The 22,590-nt window shown below is 47.3% G+C and overlaps 1 protein-coding gene across 1 annotated transcript; it reads left to right on the forward strand.

Annotated features, from left to right (window-relative positions):
- Positions 1-2,444: 2,444 nt before the first annotated feature.
- Positions 2,445-17,048, forward strand: LOC309387985 (dehydrogenase/reductase SDR family member 13-like; the record flags this gene model as incomplete). The annotated part of the gene is made up of 5 exons (XM_081944937.1): positions 2,445-2,580; positions 9,432-9,550; positions 12,567-12,690; positions 15,176-15,487; positions 16,036-17,048. 5 exons carry the CDS (start codon positions 2,445-2,447, stop codon positions 16,293-16,295), a joined length of 951 nt encoding a protein of 316 aa, XP_081801063.1. The 3' UTR covers positions 16,296-17,048.
- Positions 17,049-22,590: the final 5,542 nt, after the last annotated feature.

Raw genomic sequence — 22,590 nt, forward strand, 5'->3', positions numbered from 1 at the left:
TCCCTCTTCTTTGTGGCAACCTCTGAGATATTGGAATAATGCTATCATGTCTCCCCTAGTCCTTCTTTCTCTTAAGCTAAACATACCCAGTTCCTGCAACCGTTCTTCATATGTTTTAGTCTCCAGTCCCCTAATCATCTTTGTTGCTCTTCTCTGCACTCTTTCTAGAGTCTCCACATCTTTTTTACATCGTGGCGACCAGAACTGAATGCAGTATTCCAAGTGTGGCCTTACCAAGGCATTATAAAGTGGTATTAACACTTCACGTGATCTTGATTCTATCCCTCTGTTGATGCAGCCTAGAACTGTGTTGGCTTTTTTGGCAGCTGCTGCACACTGCTGGCTCATATTTAAATGGTTGTCCACTAGGACTCCAAGATCCCTTTCACAGTTACTACTACTGAGTATGGTATCACCTATACTGTACCTGTGCATTCCGTTTTTGTTGCCTAAATGTAGAACCTTACTCTTTTCACCATTGAATTTCATTTTATTAGATAGTGCCCAATGTTCAAGTTTGTCAAGATCCTTCTGTATCTTAAGCCTATCTTCTGGAGTGTTGGCTATTCCTGCCAGCTTGGTATCATCTGCAAATTTGATGAGTTCCCCATTTATTCCCTCATCCAAATCATTGATGAAGATGTTGAAGAGTACTGGGCCTAAAACAGAGCCTTGGGGTACTCCACTGCATACTTCCCTCCATGTAGATGCAGTTCCATTGAGAACTACACGTTGAGTGCGGTTGGTCAGCCAGTTACCAATCCATCTGGTGGTGATGCTGTCTAACCCACATTCTTCTACTTTATCTAGTAGTAGGTTATGGTCTACCTTATCAAAAGCCTTACTGAAGTCCAAGTAAACTATATCAACGGCATTCCTCTGGTCCACTAATTTTGTCACATTATCAAAGAATGCAATAAGATTAGTCTGGCATGATCTGTTTTTGACAAATCCATGTTGGCTTTTGGCTATTACTTTGTTTGCTTCTAGGCTTCTACTTGAAGAACAAGTAAATAGTACAGAAGAAAAAGAGATTGAAAAAGAAAAATACTCAGATGATTATATTGGGATTTACAGTGACACACTAAAAGTAGACAAGGGGGAATTGGCCCCCCCAAAAGGGAAAACTAAACAATAAAGGTGGGAACAGTGGGGAGAGACTGGGAAAAAATCTGGGGAAGGTTACCAGAACCAAAAGGGAGAAAAAAGAGTGGGAAGAAAAAAATATAGAAACTACAAAAACAAGAAAAAGAAAAAGCTAGGTGAATGGGTGAAAAGAAAAGAAGAGAAGAGAAGTGGAGTTCATGAGAGACTAAGAGAAAATGGTTAAAAAGAAGAAAGAAGGAAAAGGATTTACTAGTAGAATAGAACGAAATATGTTAACCCTGCTAATGGTATGTAGTTAATATGATGTGAGGGATTCCGATCAATACTATTAATTGTGGATAATTAACCAAGTGAAATGTTTATTACACAAAATTAAATTTGAGGATATATGTTATCTATAATAAAACAGAATAACAGATAGAAAGGAAATGTTAAATTTGATTAACTTGGAGGGGCAAATAATGATGTTGTTTATATATTCAGAAGAAACTAAAGTTAAATTGGAAAAGATGGAAAGAAAGTAAGATGACTGAAATTTGAAATGGGAATATGATGTAAAATGAACTGTGCATAAGAGGATGTGAAGGGGGAAAACCCAGGCAGCACTTGGTTTATAAAAGAAGTTAAAATATGTAACAATTTTTTTTAAAAAAAACTTTGTTTAAAAAAACGGGTGGGGGAAATGGATCCAGGAAACTACAAACCTATCAGCCTGACCACAATACCTGGGAAGATTCTGGAAAAGATAATCAAGCAACGAATCTAGAGGCAAAGAAAGTCCTAACCAAAAGCCAATATGAGTTTGTCAAAAACAGATCATGCTAGATCTATTTTATTGGTAGAAAACCTCCAAGGTCCCTTACAACTCTGTTATTCTATTGAAAAACCCTGTTATGTTCAGGCAGAAAACCCTATATACCGTTTTAGGCAAATGGCTGTCCAGTCTCTTCGTTAAAATCTCCAGTGATGAGACCCATAACTTCTGGAGGGAAGCCCTTCCTCTCCCTCTGAGGAGCCTCTCTGCCTGCCTGCCTCTCTCCCTCTCATTTCCTTCTCCTTTCCGTCCGTCCGTCCTTCCTTCCATCTTTCCTCCTTCCTTCTCTCTCTCTCTCTCTGTCTTTCTTCCTAACTCTCTTTCTTTCTTTCCTTCTTTCTTCCTTTTTCTTTCTTTCTCTCCCTTCCACCCTCAGAGCCCAAGAGGGGATGAGGGAAGGGCGAAGGGAGGGGCAGCGCTCCTGGTGACCATGCCTCTACCATGGGGGAGGCGGGGCGGCAGGGAGGGTTCGTCCGGATAAAAGGGAAGCGGCGGGGGCCGCGAGTCCAGAGGGGATCGGGCCATGGAGGTGATGGGGGCGCTGGGGGCGGGGGCGGCGTTGCTGCTGGGGCTCTACGCGCTGATTTACTACAAGTTAGGGACGGCCACCTGGTGTCGGAACGCGGTCAGCCTGCGGGGCAAGACGGTGCTCATCACAGGTCAGCTGGGGGGAGGTGTCAGGGGGGGGGCAGTGCCTTTCTTCCTTCCTTCCTTCCTTCCTTCCTTTCTTTTTTCCTTTCTCTCTTTCTTTTTCTCTCTCTCTCTCTCTCTTCCTTCCATAAGCCCTCCCCCCCCACCCCAGGGGCTCAGGGCAGATCAATTTATTTATTAATATATTATCAATTTTATTTATTTTGTCAAGCATGTGTTAGATAACATATATAAGTATAAACATGATTTTGGAGACCTGAAATGGATACAAATAAAAAGAAACATTAGGAGAGGGACCGTAGGTGTAATGATGTGAATGTTTTATGCTATATTTCAAGTTCAATTGGTATGCCGAGCTGGTTAGGAAGGTTAGGAAAGAGTTTTTTAATGACAGTCATCTGGGGCAGAAGGAAGTTTTAAGATGGCTGGCGCTGAATAAAGACAAGCTCCCTGCTCTCTGCCTTTACTTCATGCCAAAAATCATCACATGGTACCAGGAGTGGGGTGAGAAGAGTTATGGCAGCAAACAAAATAGATACTGGAGCACAAGTAAATTATGTGCCCAGCCACACATATCTGGAACATCTCAGGAATGAATCCCCCTTAGACTCTGGACCTACCGAAATTAATGGGATATGGTGGTGAAAAGCTGAAAGTAATGGGTCGCTGTCATGTAAAATGCCTACAAGGGATCAGAAAGGGTCTTACAATTGCTTGTGATAGAAATGCAGGCCCCAGCTGTGCTAGGTCTCAAAACAAATAAGGAGATTGGACTTGTGAAGATCATAATGACTGTGGATGGTGGGCATAGAGGTCTGACGGAAGTTGACATTAAACGTGAGTACTGTGATCTGTTCAAGGGCCTGGGGTGTCTCCCAGGCATAAGCCACATATGTACAAAGGAGGGTGCACAGCCTGTCATCCGTGCCCCAAGGAAAATACCTCTAACTCTTGTGGATAAAGTTAGACAGGAACTCACTAGGATGGAGAGGTTGGGAGTCACTGAACCATTGGCATGGGTCAGTTCTAAGGTTGTGGTGGTGAAGAAGAACACAGGTGCAATTTGCATATGCATTGACCCACGTGATTTGAACAAATAATGAGAAAACACTACAAACTCCCCACCATGGAGGACATAGCACACAAGCTAGTAGGAGCAACAGTGTTCAGTGTACTAGATGCCCAGTCTGGTTACTGGCAATTGAGTCCTGATGAAGCCAGAAGTTACCTCACTACTTTCAACTCCCCTGCGGGTCGATGGCGCTTCACAAGGGTGCCCTTCAGCACAGCATCGGCACAGGAGATATTTCAAAAGAAATCACACAAACTGATTGCCGGTCTACAGGGTGTTGAAGTAATAGTTGATGATTTGTTGGTCTATGGAAAGGATCAAGTAGAGCACGACAGAAACCTTATTGCTTTGCTCAATCGATGTTGTGAGAGAAATCTTAAACTCAATCCAAATAAAATGCAAATTAGGGTAGGAGGAGTGACATATTTTGGACACCTACTAAGCAAAGAGGGCTTGAAGCCTGATCCAAAGAAGATTACAGCAGTTCTTAACATGAAGGCCCCAGCCTCCAGAAAGGAACTGGAGACATCATTGGGCATTTTCAACTATCTATCCAAATTATCGAAGGGCCTTGCACAACAGACAGCACCGTTAAGTGCATTGCTGCAGAAGGATGCCATTTGGTGTTGGGATGCGAATATGGAAAGGACTTTTGACAAAGGAAAGAAACTGATCACTAAACATCCAGGGCCAATACTGAAATACTTCGCCGCAAATGTTGACACCGTGCTTCAAGTGGATGCATCCCAGTTTGGGCTAGGTGCTATACTGACTCAATAAGGACATCCTGTGGCATATGCTTTGCGTGCACTGACCACGAAACAAGCTAATTATTCTCAAATTGAGAAAGAGATGCTGGCCATTGTGAATGGATGTGAGAAATTTCACCATGTGCAATGGCATGCCAAATCATCACAGTAGACACATTGGTGCACATATCTGAAAGGCGTTACACTAAAATTGAGGGGGGAGGGGGAGCCAATCTTCACGACCTTTAGAAGCTAATTTCAAGCAAACACCAGTAGAGAAAGTAGGGAGTAAAGAGAAAGAAGGGAAACTCAGATGCAAAGCAGGAAGCACACCAGGGGTCAATTACCTATTTACAAATGGTCAAAGTTTAGGGAACAAACAGGGTGAACTTGAAATACTAGTACATGAAGGTAAATAGGATATAGTTGCCATTAGAGAAAGCTGTGGGATGAAGCTCATGACAGGAATGTACTGATAAAAAAATGCAAACTATTCACACAAAAGGGATCTAACAAAAGAGGAGGGGGAGCTGTGTCATATGTTAAAGGACACATCCTCTCCACAGAGTTGCACAAAACCATGGGTGAAAACCTCCTAGGATCCAGATGGGTCAACATAAAAGGGGAAAAGGGTACCCCCTCTCTCCTTTGCTGTTTATATTAACCCTGGAAATTTTATTAAATGAAATTCGGAAGGACGAGGGAATAAAAAGGTTTGAGACTCAAAAACGAAGAATATAAGGCCCAAGCTTATGCCGATGACTTAGTATTTGTTGTAGAAGATGCATTAGAATCCAGTCTGAAATTAATTAAAAAATTAGAAGAACATGGCGAAGTGGCAGGATTAAAAATCAATAAAAGCAAAACAAAAATGATAACCAAGAATATGACAAAAAAGCAAGAAGAGGAACTGGAATTAGCAACTAGAATGCAAATAACTAAGAAAGTTAAATATTTGGGCATCTGGGTGTCTGGAAAATGTTCCACAATTAAGGATGATAATTATAATAAACTAGTGACACAAATAAAGATTTAGAAAGCTGGAAAAAATATTCAGCTATCACTAATGGGATGTATAGTCACAGTCAAAATGAATATTTTACCAATAATCTTATTCTTAATAATAATAATAATAATAATAATAATAATAATAATAATAATAATAATAATAATAATAATAATAATAATAATAATAATAATATATTTATTTCTTAGCCGCACCCTCTCCCGAAGGACTCGGGGCGGCGGACTCTTGTTGCAAGCCGCACTTATTAACCCGGGTAAAACTTTCTTTCAAGAATTAAACAAAATAACTGCTAGGTTCATTTGGCAAGGACGAAAAACGAGGATTAAACTAAAGTCAATGCAAGATAACAAGGAGAGGGGAGGCTTAGCATTACCAAATTGGGAATTATACACATTAGCAGTAACAATAACATGGGTGAAAGATTGGATAGAGCTAAAGAATAAAAGAATTTTGACCTTAGAAGGCCATGATTTGCAAGCAGGTTGGCATACATTCCTATGGGATGACGGACAGGGAAATTTAAAAACAATTGAAGAATTGGCAGAACAAAACATGAAAGTTGACTGGCTAACCTACTTGCAAATCAAAACTAAACACAATAATGATACTAAAATATATGACATCGAAACAGAACCACACGAATTGGATAAAATAATTCATAGCTTGGATAGAAAGATGATAGGGAGAATATATAAATTTCTCCTGAAGCATAAAATGGAAGAGGAAATCGTGACTATCATTAATTATTGTGCTTTGTGATTCTTGACGAATGTATCTTGTCTTTTTATGGACACTGAGAGCATCTGCACCAAAGACAGATGCCTTGGGTGTCCAATCACACTTGGCCAATAAAGAATTCTATTCTATTCTATTCCAACCAAGCAGAAGAAATAGATGGACTTTTTGCTAATCAATTAACAAACAAAATGAAATTGAATGTAGATAAAAGTAAGGTTTTACACTTAGGTAAGAAAAACCAACTGTACAGGTGTATACTAGGTGAAACATGGCTTAATACCGTGTTTCCCCAAAAATAAGACAGGGTCTTACTTTCTTTTGCCCCATGAAATATGGCCTTGGGCTTATTATAGGGGAGGGCTTATTATTTTCTGGGGCAGGTGAGAAGCGAGGCGCGCCTTTTACCTTTCCAGCTCCGTTGCATTCCTCGCCATTGTGCTCAGGGAAGCGACTGGTTAAAAAAAACCTTCTCGCAAGTTCAATCAAACATCTTGAAATCGCGAGGTTTTTTTTTTTTTTACCAGGGGCTTCCCTGAACACAATGGCGAGGAACGCGATGGAGCTGGAAAGGTAAGAGGAGCGCCTCACTTCTCCCCTCCCCACCTGCCACCCCTCGCTAAAGGGACGGCGGGGAAGGGAACCAGACAGGCTGCCTTTACCATTGGGGTGGACGGTGTTTTTTTGTGCAAGAAGGAACAGGCGGGAGGGGGTGATCGCATTGCTGGCCTGCCGCTGTTTTTGCGATGGGCTTTTTTTGCATGGGAAGGAAGGGCGGGAGGTGGAAGCACTTTGCTTCACCTGCCGCTGTTTTTGCAGCGAACCCTCCTTTTGCCCCACCGGTAGGTGGTACAGTGGTAATGGCGGGGTCCGGTTGCAGGGGTGGGCTTATTTTCAGAGGAGGGCTTATTATGGCGCATGCTCTGAAAAGCCCGATTGGGCTTATTAGCAGGGCATGTCTTATTTTCGGGAAAACACGGTAGCAGTAACTGTGAGAGGGATCAGAGTCCTAGTTGATAATTACTTTAATTTGAGCCAGCCCTGTGCAGCAGCTACCAAAAAAGCCAATCCTAGGCTGCATTGATAGAGTGAATGAATCAAGATCATGTGAAGTTCTAATACTGCTTTACAAAGCCTTAGTAAGACCACACTCGGAATATTGAATCCCATTCTGATCACCACAATACAAAAAAGATGTTGAAATTTTGAAAAGAGTGCAGAGGTCAGTAACAAAGATGATTAGGAGGCTGGAAGCTAAAAGGCTTGAAGAACAGGTATAGGAATTAAGTATGTCTAGATTCATTTAAAGAAGGACTAGGGGTGGGGGGACATGATAGCAGGATTCCAATATTTATGGGGCTCTTACAAAGATACAATACAATACAATACAATACAATACAATACAATACAATAGTAGAGTTGGAAGGGACCTTGGAGGTCTTCTAGTCCAACCCCCTGCCTAGGCAGGAAACCCTATACCGTTCCAGACAAATAGCTATCCAACATCTTCTTAAAGACTTCCAGTGTTGGGGCATTCACAACTTCTGGAGGCAACTTCTGTTCCACTGATTAATTGTTCTCACTGTCAGGAAATTTATCCTCAGTTCTAAGTTGCTTCTCTCCTTGATTAGTTTCCACCCATTGCTTCTTGTTCTACCCTCAGGTGCTTGGTTTGTTCTACCCTCAGGTGCTTGGCAAGATTTGTTCTACCCTCAGGTGCTTGGCAAGATGAGGGGGTTAATCTATTTTCCAAAGCACCAAAAGACAAGGCAAGAAACAATGGATGGAAACTAACTGAGGAGAAGCAACCTAGGACTAAGGAGAAACTTCCTAATGGTGAGAGCCGTCAGCCAATGGAACAGCTTGTCTTCAGAAGTTGTGGGTGGTCCATCACTGGAGGCTTTCAAAAAGAGACTGAACAACTGTTTGTCTGTAATGATATACGGTCTTCCCTGCTGAAGCAGAGGGTTGGTCTAGAAGACCTCCAAAGTGTCTTTTGAATGCAATGGAATAGAATCAGCAAGTAATAAGTCATAGGTCATAATCATGGCTACAATCATTAATCATAAGTTACAAACAACAATTGATAAATCGTAAGAAACCAATTTTTTTTTCTGCAGTCCTAACTATCCGCTGAAGTCTGCACCTGTCCTGCGTGGCTGCTGTGCCAAACCAGAGAGTTATTGAGGTGCAAATGACAGGCTCCGTAATAATTCCTCTGCCGAACTGGATCACTAGATCCTTGGGCTGTCTGAGCTTTGTGAGTTGGTGCAGGAAGAACATTCTTTGTTGTGCCTTTTTAGTGATGGCTCTAATGTTAGGTGTCCATTTCAAGTCCTTGGAGGTGGTGGAATCCAGGGGGTCGAAGGTCTCTACTGTTGATACTGGGTTGTCTAATATTGTAAGTGGAACACATGACACCAGGACACTGCAACTGTCATAAATACAAGGCAGTTTCCCTCATGTGACAATGGGGACGCAGGGATAGGTCACTATTAACTTGGCTTTGTTTGTGACTTGCTAAGTATCTCTATTTGTCCCCGGATCAGACAGAGAAAGGAGGGTCTCTCATCCATGCCTTCATGATTGGCCTCAAGTTGTTTTGCAACTTCTGTTAAATTGACATCCTGCAGAGCCAGTGTTGGGAGACCTGCGCCATCTTCTGGTCTGACTGAAGAATTGCATTTTTTGAAATGCCTTTCATTTTTAAATTTTTATTATTATTAAACATATTTGCCACCCATCCTGCTACAAAGTGGCCCTTTCAAAGACCACAAGGACTCAAAGCATCTCAGCCAGGAATGCTGATCTGTACTTAAACCATCCCATGGATTGTTGTATGCCAGAATTGCATAAAACCTTATAACAGGAAAACAAGTCAGTGGCCATGAATATTTTTGAATATGTTTGAAACCCTGTGGAAATTTTTTCCTGTGCTGTTGTACCTTCAAACAGTCACTAAATAAATGGTTGTAAGTCAAGGACTAACTGTATTAAACCTGAATAATTTTAACATATTCTTTATTGATGTAAGACTGCTCTGAAACAGTTGTGAAAATCTTACCCTGAACCAGGATTTCTCCACCTGTGCAATTTTAAGATGTTGCATTCTTTTAATTGTGGGAGTTGTAGTCCTCCCATCTTAAAATTTCCATGGTTGAGAAATACTGCCAGACAAATGCTTCACTTTGTAACACCACAAAAACTGCAGGCACAAAAATGCACCCACCCTCCTGCTGGGCGATCTTGGTGAATCCTTTCTCTGGCCTTTCCTAGGTGGAAATACTGGGATAGGGAAGGCCACAGCGGTGGATCTGGCCCGGAGAGGCGCCCGCGTCATTCTGGCCTGCCGCAACAAAGCGAGAGGAGAATCTGCCATGTACGACATCAGACAGGTAAAGTGCCTGTCGTGCGGTTCTCTCTGTTCCTCCGATTTCTTCTGCATCCAGGTGGTTTTTGATGGCTTTTATTCATCTACTTAGTGTACGGCACAGTGATGAATTCTGGATCCCGTCCAAACCGGTACTCTGCGAAGGGGCTGTCCACCATGGGCATGCGCGCTGTGCACACATGCACACCCACCGTGCACATGCACAAATCAACCGGTTGCCTTAAATACAGGAAAGGAATGTGGGCAGGCGGGCGAGCCCTCCAAAGCACCATTCCGGTACCCTGGCTGCTGCTTCAAGCAGCCACTGGTATGCCATCCTGATATGCAACACAGATGAAACACACTATACGTACAAATGCAAATGTGTGTTTAAATGAAGTGTCAACAAGTACATGTATATCAAATCACTGGACAGTACAATAGGTGAGATAAAATATTAAGTTATTGTAAAACCATGATAAAATTCCCATAATTTGGTGCTACAGAGTCAGAATGGGATAGATGCTATATAGGTAATCCTCAACATGCAACATTCATTTAGTGGCTTTGCAAAGTTTGAAGGCACTTATGACCGCTTTTCACATTTATGACCATTGTAGCATCAATTTACAACAGTTCATTTAGTGACTGTTCAAAGCTTGAAGGCACTTATGACCGCTTTTCAGATTTATGACCATTACAGCATCCCGATGATCTCGGGATTAAAATTCAGATACTTGGCAACTGACTCACATTTATGACGGTTTCAGTATCCTGGAGTCATGCAATCACCTTTTGTGACCTGTGACAAATGAAGTCAATAGGGAAGCTGGATTCACTTAACAACCATGTTATTAACTTAACAATTGCAGTGATTCATTTAACAGCTGTGGGAAGAAAGATTGTAAAATAGGGCAAATCCACTTAACTGCTGTCTCCCTTAGCAAGATAAGTTTGGGGCTCAATTGTTAGTATAACTCAAGGACTACTTGTATATATAATAGGTGGACAATACAATAGACAAGATAAAATATTAGAGAAAAACCATAATAAAAACCTTCCGAGGTTGGTAAAATGAGGAGCCAGATGGTTGGGGCCAGTCGGCTGACTCTGTAAACCACTTAGAGAGGGCTGTCAAGCACTGTGAAGCAGGTATATATGTTTAAATGCTATTGCTAAATATAGAGTCTCAATGGATAGATGTTGTAATTCGATATTCAGTGTGTGTGTGTGTGTAAAATGGATGGATGGAAAAGATGATTGAGAGATGAAAGAGATAGATATGAAAGAGATAGGATAGATAGATAGATAGATAGATAGATAGATAGATAGATAGATAGATAATAGATAGATAGATAAACAGACAGACAGACATAGATATGAAAGAGAAAGATAGATAGATATGAAAGAGAAAGAAATAAAAGATAGAATAAAAGAGAAAGAAAGAGAAAGAGAAAGAAAGATAGATAGATATGAAAGAGAAAGAAAGAGAGAAGGATAGATAGATAGATAGATAGATAGATAGATGATTGATAGATAGATAGATGTGAAAGAGAAAGATAGATAGCTGAAAGAGAAAGAAAGATTGATATGAAAGAGAAAGAAAGAAAGAGAGGTAGATATGAAAGAGAAAGAAAGAGAGAAGGATAGATAGATGATAGATAGATATAGATAGATAGATAGATAGATAGATAGATAGATGATTGATAGATAGATAGATGTGAAAGAGAAAGATAGATAGCTGAAAGAGAAAGATTGATATGAAAGAGAAAGAAAGAAAAGATAGATAGATATGAAAGAGAAAGAAAGAGAGAAGGATAGATAGATATGAAAGAGAAAGATAGTAGTATAGTCTTTATTGTCATTGTACAATATAAATACAATGAAATTTGTGATGATAGGTGATACATAGACGGATAGTTACCCGTATTTCAAATGTGCATAAGTCTTTTTCATCATGAAGAAGAAAGAACACAAGATAGTTCAGCAACACAGGAACATCGTGAGGTAAATAAAAACAGCATCAGAGCCCACAGAAAAGAGGCGGGGAAAAAGGGAAACACCCCCTTTTCACCCCTGCAGCCAATCATAGCTTTTTCCTCTGCAAATATAAACCCTTCCCTTCCCCTCCACCCAGTAAGAGCTGAAGAAGCTTCTTGGATGAAAAGAGAAACGACTTCAAAAGAAAAAGAAAAAGCACCTTTGGGCCAACCAGGACCTGTTGGACGGAGAATCTCTACAGACCTTGGAGGTCTCCTAGTCCAAGCCCTGCTCGAGCAGGAGACCCCAAAACATTCCCTTCTTTAAAACCTCTGGTGGCAAACAGTTCCACTGGTTAATTGTCCTCACTGTCAGGAAATCCTCCTGAGTTCCAGCTTACTTCCCTCTGTTAAAAGAAATGTCCTTCTGGGTTCGGCTCCAAGTGGGGAAAAAGACACTGGAGACATGGAGGCTGCTTGGAAAGATGGTTTTAATGGTGGACAGGATCACGTGGCTTGAGCTCCGGAACAGAAAAGGTGATCACATGCTTGGTCAGTTCCCATCCGTTGCTTCTTTCCCTGCCTTCAAGGGCTTTGCGGAATAAGTTGAGCCCCTCTTCTTTGGGGCAGCCCCTTAATTAAGCAAATCACTCCAGCTGTTTTGTCAATCATGTGGTTGTTGTGTGAACCCGGCTTCCCCCATTGACTTGGTTTGTCACAATCCTCTTGAGATGATGATCACATGACTTTCATGACACACCACCATGGTAAATATTTGCTGGTTGGCAAGTGTCTGAATTTTGATCACGTGACCCCTGGGGATGATGCAATGGTCATAAGTGTGAGGTCCAGTCGTAAATCTCTTTTTCAGTACATTTTGTAACTGAATGGTCCCTAAATGAATGCTTGTAAGTCAAGGATTGCCTGCATTGTTTTATTACGCACCACCCAGAGAGATTGACGGGAGGTGAGCAGACCTAGGCAGCAGGTGAGTAAGTCGGGATCCCCCTTGGAAGCCGTACTCGATCCCGAGGCTCAGGATTCCTTCCTCTCCTTTTTCAGGAAAGTGGGAACTCGGAGGTGATCCTGATGATCCTTGATCTGGGCAGCCTGGACTCCGTGCGAGCTTTTGCGCAGACCTTCTTAGAATCGGAGCCCCGTCTGGACATCCTCATCAACAACGCAGGTGGGGACAAAGCAGACTCTCCCCAGGGTCTCCGGGTGAAGAAGGGGGAAGATGGTGGCCTTCTCCAGGATTTCCTGTTCCTTCGGGGATTTGTTCATAACTCAAGGAGCAGCTCTTTTTGGTTTTCGTTTTTTATATAATGCCTTTTTATTTTTACGAGTTACTCAAGGCATCAAACAGATGCAAAACTCTTTCCTCTTCCTATTTTCCTCACAACAACAACCCTTTGAGGGAGTTGGGCAGAGAGACAGATTGGGCCAAGTCACCCAGCTGGCTTTTGTGCCTAAGTCAGGACCAGAACTCCCCATCTGCTGGTTATTGGCCAAATGTCTCCCAGGTGGCCTTCATGCCTAAGGCAGGATTTGAACTCATAGCCTCCTGCTTTCTAGGCTTCACTATAAATCAAACTGACTTAGCTGACATAAACATTCTGTTGCCTTAACCCAGAGGTGGGTTTCAGCCTGTCCTCTCCGGTACGCGCATACCAGTTGAAAGAATTTAGTGTGCCTTCCCATACCGGGGCTTCCAGAGGCCCGGTACTGGAACAGTCCCTCCCCGGCCTCCCTCCCGCCCACCAGCAGAAGCCTTCTGGGAGGTTTTGGCTGGCACGCGCACAGAGGCAGGGTGGGAAATCGCAGTGGGAGGAAATCGCATGGATTCCCCACCCCCTTCATTGAAACGAGGCGGCTGTCAGAGGAGAGAGCAGCGCGCACCTGTGGACTTGTCCAAAAAATCCTCCCCTCCTGTTCCTTCTTCTGCTGTTTGAACAAGCTACGCGGATCGTGCTCCCTTGTCTTTGACAGCCACCTAGTTTCCAATTGGGGGGGGGGGAAGAAATCCATCTTTTCCATCCCTCTCCATGGATCTCTGCCCCAATTAGAAACAAGGCGGCTGTGAAAGACAAGACAGCGTGCCCCGCGCAGCATGTACAAACAGAAAAATAAGGAACAGGAAAGGGGTTCCACGCGGGGCTTTCAAACAGCCGAACTCCCCTCCTGTTCCTTCTTTTGCTGTTTGTACATGCTCTGCGAGTCACGCTCCTTGTCTTTCACAGCCGCCTCGTTTCCAATTGGGTGGGGATCCATGGAGAGGGATGGAAAAGATGGATTTCTTCCCCCCCTCAATTGGAAACGAGGCAGCTGTCAGAGACAAGAGGGCAGCGCACACCACGTGGGCTTGTGCAGCAGCAGAAGAAGGAGCAGGAGACGAGGATTCAGCTGTTGCACAAGCCCACAGGCACATGCTGCCCTCTTCTCTCTGATAGCCGCCTGGTTAAAAAGCCATCCTCCGCGGCGTTTTTCCCTGGGGGAGCTCCGCAAAACATTCCAAGACCAATGCCACCACATCTGTCCTCTTCGGGGATAGGTCCTCTTCAGAAGGTGTCCCTCGCGTTCCTTGTCTTCCGGGTGCGGCCCCACATCATGGAAAAGATAGGCGGGTGCATGCCCCGCACAATTAAGGCCCAGAGAGGGAAGCCTCTGCACAAGCCCGGCTGAATGAGAACAAGTTCCCGCCCTTACGAAGGATCCAGGATGAGGGACGGACCTGGCTGCCCCATTGCCTCTGGCTTCCCTCTGAGAGTCTCCGCTCTCCGGGGCTGTAATTGTGCAGTGTGTGTGCACACGCCTATGTTTTCCACAGGGGGTCGCAGGTGGGCTCCGGAGTCGCTCCACGCCCCCAGGGAAAAACAATGCTGCCAGATAATTTTAACCATATATTTTGGTCCTATGACTGAAGAATGCTGCAAAATACCATAAATACAGGCCAGTTGTTGAGTGTTTCAAATGTGATTACGCAGAAGCAAAAAACAAGATGGCAGCACCTACAATGCCGCCCGGAGAACTGGTTCAGGGGTGTGGCAGGCCTGGGTCACTGCTAGTTCCAGCAACCCAGGCCTCCAAACCACTACCGGTTTGCCCGAACCGGTAGGAACCCACCACTGCTTTTGGGTATCTGTTGCAACTTCGGATGATTAGGAAATGATCCATTGTAACCCAAGTGTCGACCCTGAAGCTGAAATATATCTAGCCATGTTTTATCATAGTTTATTTCCTACTCTTTCTCCAAGCTTTTTCTTGGTATTCTGTAAGGAGATCAAAGGAGGCTTCACGCTCGCCACATTCTAGCAGGAGGAAGGGGGGGTTGCAGAGATGGGTGGGTTGGGGGTTATGGCTAGGCAGCCTTCTTTCCCCTGGGAACTGAGAAGGTGCCTGCAGTTGGCTGAAGGTGGAGTGTGGAGTCACTGGACGGTTGGACTGTGAGCTGATGGGAGAATGTGACTCGGAGGGAAGTTTCCAACTTTTGCTTTTCACTGGGTGTAATTCTGGGGTTTGGTCAGAGCCAGAATTAAATCAAGACCTCTGTTCCTAATAAAGAGATTTTGATAAAATACGGAAGCCTTGGAATTTTCATTCTGGGGACTTATTACTTGGAAGTGGAACCTTGTCACCAAGGACTACCTGTAATCCGCTTATTTATCTGGTAGGAGTCTTTCAGCATGGCCAAACTGCCGATGGCTTTGACCAGGCCTTCCAGGTCAACCACTTGGCCCACTTCCTGCTGACCCACCTGCTCCTGGACCGGCTGAAGCGCTGCGCCCCGAGCCGGATCGTAATTCTGTCCTCATGTGCGCACTCCTCTGGGAAGATTGACTTTCAGCCCACCAACAAACCGAACATGTGGATAATGAAGGCCGGACAATCCTATGACAATAGCAAACTAGCCAACATTCTCCACGCGAGGGAGCTGGCCAAGCGGCTGGAAGGAACCAATGTCACCTGCTACGCGGTTCATCCAGGTGAGTGGGAGTCCGGCTCCAAGGTGCCCCAGATGGAGCCCCCCCCCCCAAGTCCGGATAGGGCTCTGCCAGGCATTTCTCTCCCACTAGGAGCTCCCTTGACCCCTCTGCAGACCCACCCCGGGAGTTTCCTCCATCGATCTCAGCTGGGGAGGGAGGCGTCTCCCACCATCCAAAGTCCAGAATCCTAGAATCCTATTGTGGAAGGGCCGTTGGAGGTCTTCTAGTCCAACCCCCTGCCCAAGACAGGGATGAGATTTGGCCCAGTCTCTTATTCCTCTTCTGCATTTTCCGCTCCTTCTGTCCCCCTTCTTCACCGCCTCTTCCTCCTCCTCCTTCTCTTATTCTTCCCCTCCTTCTCTTACATCTCCTCCTCCTCTCTGCAAACCCCCTCCCTTTTAGCACTGATGATGCTACCTAGTTGAGTAATGAAATGTCTGCAAGAAATATGTTGCCCAAAGAGTGTCATGGTTGCCGGTAGGAAACAGTTATTATGCATTTGGGATCTCCCCACCATCCATCCCTGTTCTCTCTGCTTTTGATTTCAGGAGTGGTTAAAACCGAAATTGCTCGCTCCTGTCCCTGGTGGCTAGTTTGGTTGGTTTGGTCCGCCAAACTCTTCATCCGAAATTGCAAAGCTGGCTCCCAGACCTCCATTTACTGCGCCACCGAGGAGGGCATCGAGAGGCTGAGTGGGCAGTATTTTGTGGACTGCCGGCCGAAGGTGCCCAGTCCGCTGGCCTGTGATGACCAGCTGGCCAAGAAGCTCTGGGAATTCAGCGAGAGGCTGTTGGGACTGACCAGCTAAATATTTCCACTTTAAATTTGACTCCTTAATTTTTCTGAGGTGAAGGCAGGAAAAATCACATGGAAAAGCAGACACAAAATCACCCCAAAATCACATTAGATACCTCTACAATTAGTCCAGGGCTGAAAAGCCAACACAGTTCTAGGCTGCCTAAAGTGTGGGATAGAATCAAAATCATGTGAAGTATTAATACCACTTTATAATGCCTTGGTAAGGCCACACTTGGAATACTGCATCCAGGTCTGGTCGCCACGATGTAAAAAAAGAGGTGGAGACTCTGGAAAGAGTGCAGAGAAGAGCAACCAAGATGATTAAGGGACTGGAGAAGGCTAAATCATATGAAGAACAGTTGCAGGAACTGGGATTGTCTAATGAAGAGAAGGACGAGGGATGACACGATAGCAGTCTTCCAATACTTGAGGGGTTATCAGAGCGAATGGGGGAAGCATCTGAAGGCAGGATAAGGAGCAGGAGGAGGCTGTGAGATCCTTGGTGCTCTCTGAGCATGGCTGGTTGGGCAATTCTGGGAGTTGAAGTCCACATCTTAAGGTTCCCAAGGTTGGGCACCCCCAAATTTCAGGGCAGACCAAAGTGATTTATGTAAGAGGCCAGGAGAAGCCAACTGGATTAATCCATAGCGATGCTGGGGGTGGGGGGGGAGGTACCAGATCCAAATATTCCTTTTGCTCTTCAGTAGGAAAGTTGCATTCCTGTCAGTGCAACAGTCCAAGTGAACACTTTTCATTCTGTGTTATTAAAATTATTTTCACCCTGCATTGTTTCCACGCTGAATTATTATCCCCTTTTGCGACCTTCTGACAAAAATAAAAAACCAGAAATTTTGGATTTAACCGTGGTTGTAAGTCGAGGACTATCTATAATATTCTTCATTGGAATGTATTAGCCACCAAGTTGTGTGTTGTCATCTGTGCAACAATACACACACACACGCACAGACTATTTTAACCAAGTCAGGGAACAGACCGAAGATCATTACGTAATATTATCTATTTGAATCTATTAGCCACCCAATGATAAGGGATTTAGGTGTGCAATGCAGCACGCAAATGTATACACAAACACACACACTCCTTTTGCATCATTGCACACTCTCTTCAGCATTGGGCCTTCCAAAAAATATTTAGAAGTTGCCCCAAGGCTGCCAGATGGACAACGAATGTGAAGGGTTCATTCGGGATTTTCTCCTCCTCCATCTGAGTCATCCTAGAAGAGGAGTCCCCAAACTTGGCAACTTTAAGGCTTATGGACCAACTCCCAGAGTTCTCCACAAGCCTTAAGGTTGCCAAGTTTGAAGACCTCTGCCCTAGAAGGTTCTTCTTTCTGTCCAGAGTTGTTCACACAACCAACTCTCTTGTTTTCAGGAGTTGTTAGAACTGAAATTAATTGCTGTTTTCCATGGTGGGTATTTTGGTCCCTTTGGTTCATGAAGCTGCGACGTTGGTGCTCAAGTCTCCATCTAGTGTACCATCGAGGAGGGCCTTGAGAGGCTGAGTGGGCAACAGTTTGTGGACTGCCAGATGAAATTACCCTGGCTGTTGTGTACCGGCGGACCTGGCCAGCAGAGGGCAGGCGAGTGGAGAAGCCCTCTGATTGGCTCAGGCGCGCCGGCTAGCCGGCGGGAGAATCCCTTTGTTCCTATTGGTTCGCCGTCTGACAGCTCGTTGTATAAATAGCTGTCAGACGGCTTTAGTTCTTTGGTTCCTGTCAGTTCTCTTGTTAATAAACGCGTTGTATTATATTCTGACTCCGTCTCCTCAGTGACCAGCTACAACACGGGCGACGAGGACGGGCGACGTGGAACCCTGCACCGTGCCACCGATGGCTACTAATGCCGCTTTTTCGCCGTTCCGGCCAGAGGCTGAGGCTTGGGAAGCGTTTCTCGAAAGATTCGAGTGCTTCCTCATAGCCCATGACCTCGTCAGCCTCTCACAGGAGAGGAAACGTGGCATCTTCCTTAATTATTGCGGGCCGGAGATGTTCGCCACGGCACGGGCTCTTGCTGCGCCAGAACCTGCCCACTCGCTGCCGTGGGCCGACCTAATGACTCGCCTTAAACACCATTACGAGCCCGCGCCATCTCGCTTTGCCCGGCGGCAGTATTTCCGCCGCTGTATACAAAAAGAGGGCCAAACAATCGCCCAATACGTTGCAGCTCTCCGCGCTGAGGCGAGCCTTTGTGAGTTCAGCGACCTCGAAGAGGCGCTGCTGGAGCAGTTCATTTATGGACTTCGCGACGTCAAGCTACATCGTCGCATCCTGGCTAGACCCGAACTAACTTTGAAGATCGCAGTCGATGATGCCAGAGCCTACGAAATGGCTGACCAATCCACCCCGGATTTCAGCCACCTCAGCCAGCACCCTCACGCTGCCTACGTGCCGCCTTCTCCCTACGCGGCACCCACCGCCTCCTATGCTCCTTCGACTGCCTCCTCGTTCCGCACAGAGGTCGACCAGACCGTCGACCGCCTCCAGTCGCTATCCACCAGGGATGGACGTCAGTGCCTCAGTTGTGGCGGCCGCCACCAATGCTCCCAATGCCGATTCCGGCAAGCTCTCTGCCACCAATGCGGCAGAAAGGGCCATCTAGCTGCTGTCTGCCTCTCCGCGCCGCAAGATCGCTGCACTCCACTTCCTCAGCCACCGCCTGCCCGCACCCCGGCGTCCTTGCCTTCACGCCGCCAGCATTCACTATCTGTAGGGGACCCAGCTGAGGCTTTCCCGGAGTGGCTTGTTGACTCGGCCTCCTCAGCTTTGGAGGGCCGGGGTAAGCTGCATCTCCCAATCTATATTGAGGGTGTTCCCTGCCCTATGGAGGTGGACACCGGGTCGGCCCGATCTATAATGTCCTGGGCCACCCTGCGCTCCCTCCTGCCCTGGGTCCGGCCCCACCATCTAAAGGCTGCCGCAGACTGCCGGCTGCGTGATTACCAGGGCAACGTAATTGACTTGCTTGGCTGCAGACCCTTTCAAATCTCCTACGGCTCCCGGCAAGCAAAACTGCCCCTCCTCATTGTGAAGAACTCCCTTGCCTCTCTACTCGGCCTAGACTGGTTTAATGCCCTGGGCCTGTCTATCGCAGGAGTTCACTCTCTCTCTCCCTCCCCTCCTGACCCCCTCCCTTCTCTCTCCTCCCTCCTTTCTGAATTTTCCGATGTCTTCGATTCCTCCCTGGGTTGCTATACTGGCACGCCCATCTCCCTGAATCTCGACCCCTCCGTTCCGCCCATTCGCCTTAAAGCCCGCCAGCTTCCCCTTGCTTTAAAAGCTAAAGTCGACGCGGAGCTGGATAAGCTCATCAGCCAAGGCGTATTGGAACCTGTCGACTTCTCCCCCTGGGAGACGCCAATAGTGGTTCCTTTGAAGTCCGACGGATCCATTAGGATCTGCACGGACTTCAAATCCACTCTCAATAAGGCCCTCCAATCACATCTGTACCCTGTGCCCGTGGTGCAGCACGTCCTGCACTCTTTGGGCCAGGGTCGGATTTTCGCCAAGCTGGACCTTGCGCAGGCGTACCAGCAACTGCCTGTCGATGACGCCACTGTGCTTGCGCAGACGATCATCACTCACCGCGGCGCATTCAAATGCCGCCGCCTCCAGTTTGGCGTCAGCGTGGCCCCGGGCATCTTCCAAGGGCTCATGGAGCGTTTGCTCCATGGCATCCCCGGGGTCACCCCCTATTTTGACGATGTTCTAATCGCCGCTGCCGATCGATTAGAACTCGTCAAAAAATTATGCCTGGTCCTCCAGCAGTTTCGTGCTGCCGGACTACATCTCAAACCCTCCAAGTGCCAGCTCAGCGTGCCGTCTGTCACTTTCCTTGGCTTCCTGATCGATGCCAACGGCATTCACCCCGATCCTTCAAAAGTCGAAGCCATTCTCTCAGCCCCCACCCCTTCCAACAAAGTGGAGCTCCAAGCCTTCCTTGGACTCCTAAACTTCTACTCTTCTTTTATTCCCCACAAAGCTTCCCTGGCCGAACCCCTCCATCGCCTCCTGGACTCCTCCTCCCCCTGGACTTGGACCAGCCGCGAGGCGCATGCGCTCGCGGCTGTCAAGCGCTCGCTCACTGCCCCTCCAGTCCTTGCCCAGTATGACGAGCGTTTTCCCCTGACCTTGGCTTGCGACGCCTCCCCCTTCGGCGTAGGGGCTGTTCTCAGCCACGCCTACCCCGATGGGTCGGAGGCGCCCATAGCCTTTTACTCCCGCACCTTATCCAAGACTGAGCGCAATTACAACCAGCTGGATAAGGAGGCCCTTGCTGCCGTTGCGGGAGTAAAACGCTTCCATTACTACCTCTACGGCCGCCCCTTCTCCCTGATCACAGACCACAAGCCCCTCCTGGGCATTATTGCCGGGGACCGTCCCACTCCTCCCATCCTCTCCCCCCGCATGTCCCGCTGGGCTGAATTCCTGTCCTCTTACTCTTACACCCTCTCCTACAAGCCTGGCGGCCACATCGCCCACACTGACGCGTTGAGCCGCTGCCCCCTTCCACTACCTGTCGCTGACCCGGCCCCAACCCACTCTATCTGCCTCCTTGCCGACCTCAGCCTTCCGGTGTCCGTCTCGGACATCGCTCAGGCCTCCCGTGCTGACCCTGTTCTTGTCCGCGCCATGGCAGCTGTCACTCGTGGATGGTCCACGGCCTCCTCCGACTCCCAGCTTTCTCCCTTCTTCCGACGCCGCCTGGAACTATCCATCCTCCAGGATTGCCTCCTTTGGGGCAACCGTGTGGTCGTCCCTTCTTCCTTGCGCCCCGCTGTTCTGTCTCGCCTCCATGACGGCCACCCAGGCATTGTCCGCATGAAGAGCCTCGGCCGCGGCTATGTCTGGTGGCCGTCCATGGACGCGGACATTGCCGCCTACGTGCAACGCTGCACCCCGTGCCAGCAAGTGCGCGCTGCTCCCCCAACCTCTCCTCCCCGGGAGTGGGAAACCCCTATGGGCCCATGGAGCCGTCTACACATCGACTTCATGGGCTCCATTGGCGGCCGGGTTTTCTTCCTCCTGGTGGATGCGTGGTCGAAATGGGTTGAGCTGTTTCCCATGCCCAGCTCAACCTCCTCGGCCACCATCCGCGTCCTAGACTCATTGTTTAACACTCATGGCCTCCCTGACGTTATCGTTTCCGATAACGGGCCGCAATTTTCGTCCGAAGAATTCCAGGCCTACCTTGCATCCCTGGGCATCTGCCATGCCCCCGTCGCTCCCTACCACCCTGCGGGCAACGGCCTTGCCGAACGCGCCGTTCGTTCAGCTAAAGAAGCTTTCGCCCGCATGGCTGCCCTTCCCTGGCCTTCCCGCATCGCCACCTACCTCCGTTCCCAACACTCCACTCCTTGCCCCACTACGGGCAAAAGTCCCGCGGAGCTGTTGATAGGCAGACGCCTCCGTTCCCTTCTCGACCGCCTTCAACCCCTCTACCACCCTCCCTCCCCTGCTCCTCTTCCTCCCCCCAGGTCTTTTCTGGTGGGTGAGGGGGTGTTTGTTCGCAATTACACCGGCGAGCCCAAGTGGCTACCTGGACGGGTAACTGACATTACGGGGCCCTGTTCTTACAGGGTCCTCCTCGATGATGGGAGACATTGGCGGCAGCACATAAATCAGATGCGTCGGCGACCAGAGGGGCCTGAAGACAGACCATCAGCAAAAAATCAACCAGGCCCTAACGACGACGCCTGCCGGCCCGACCGACCACACACCGCTAGCTCCGATCTCTCACCCGCCATTCCTGGTGCGCTGGCAGGCTTACCTTTACCCGCTGGTGCTTTGCCGGGGATGAGACCCGTCCAGGACTCTTCGCGGCCTGTTCGCCACAAGAGCGGAACCGACACTCCTTCCTCCTCTGGCGGGGCGCCATCTTTGCTGAGGCGCTCCCGCCTGCGCAGACGGCCATTGTACTTAGATGATTACGCCTGCGCAATCCAGGGGAAAGGGGTGTTGTGTACTGGTGGACCTGGCCAGCAGAGGGCAGGCGAGTGGAGAAGCCCTCTGATTGGCTCAGGCGTGCCGGCTAGCCGGCGGGAGAATCCCTTTGTTCCTATTGGTTCGCCGTCTGACAGCTCGTTGTATAAATAGCTGTCAGACGGCTTTAGTTCTTTGGTTCCTGTCAGTTCTCTTGTTAATAAACGCGTTGTATTATATTCTGACTCCGTCTCCTCAGTGACCAGCTACAACACTGGCCACAGACCTGTGATGACCAACTGGCCAAGAAACTCTGGGAATTCAGTGAGAGGCTGCTGGGACTGACCGCTTAAGATGGGAAGGGACA

Source organism: Natrix helvetica, assembly GCF_964273705.1.
Source record: "Natrix helvetica genome assembly, chromosome: 2".
Lineage (NCBI taxonomy): Eukaryota > Metazoa > Chordata > Lepidosauria > Squamata > Natricidae > Natrix > Natrix helvetica.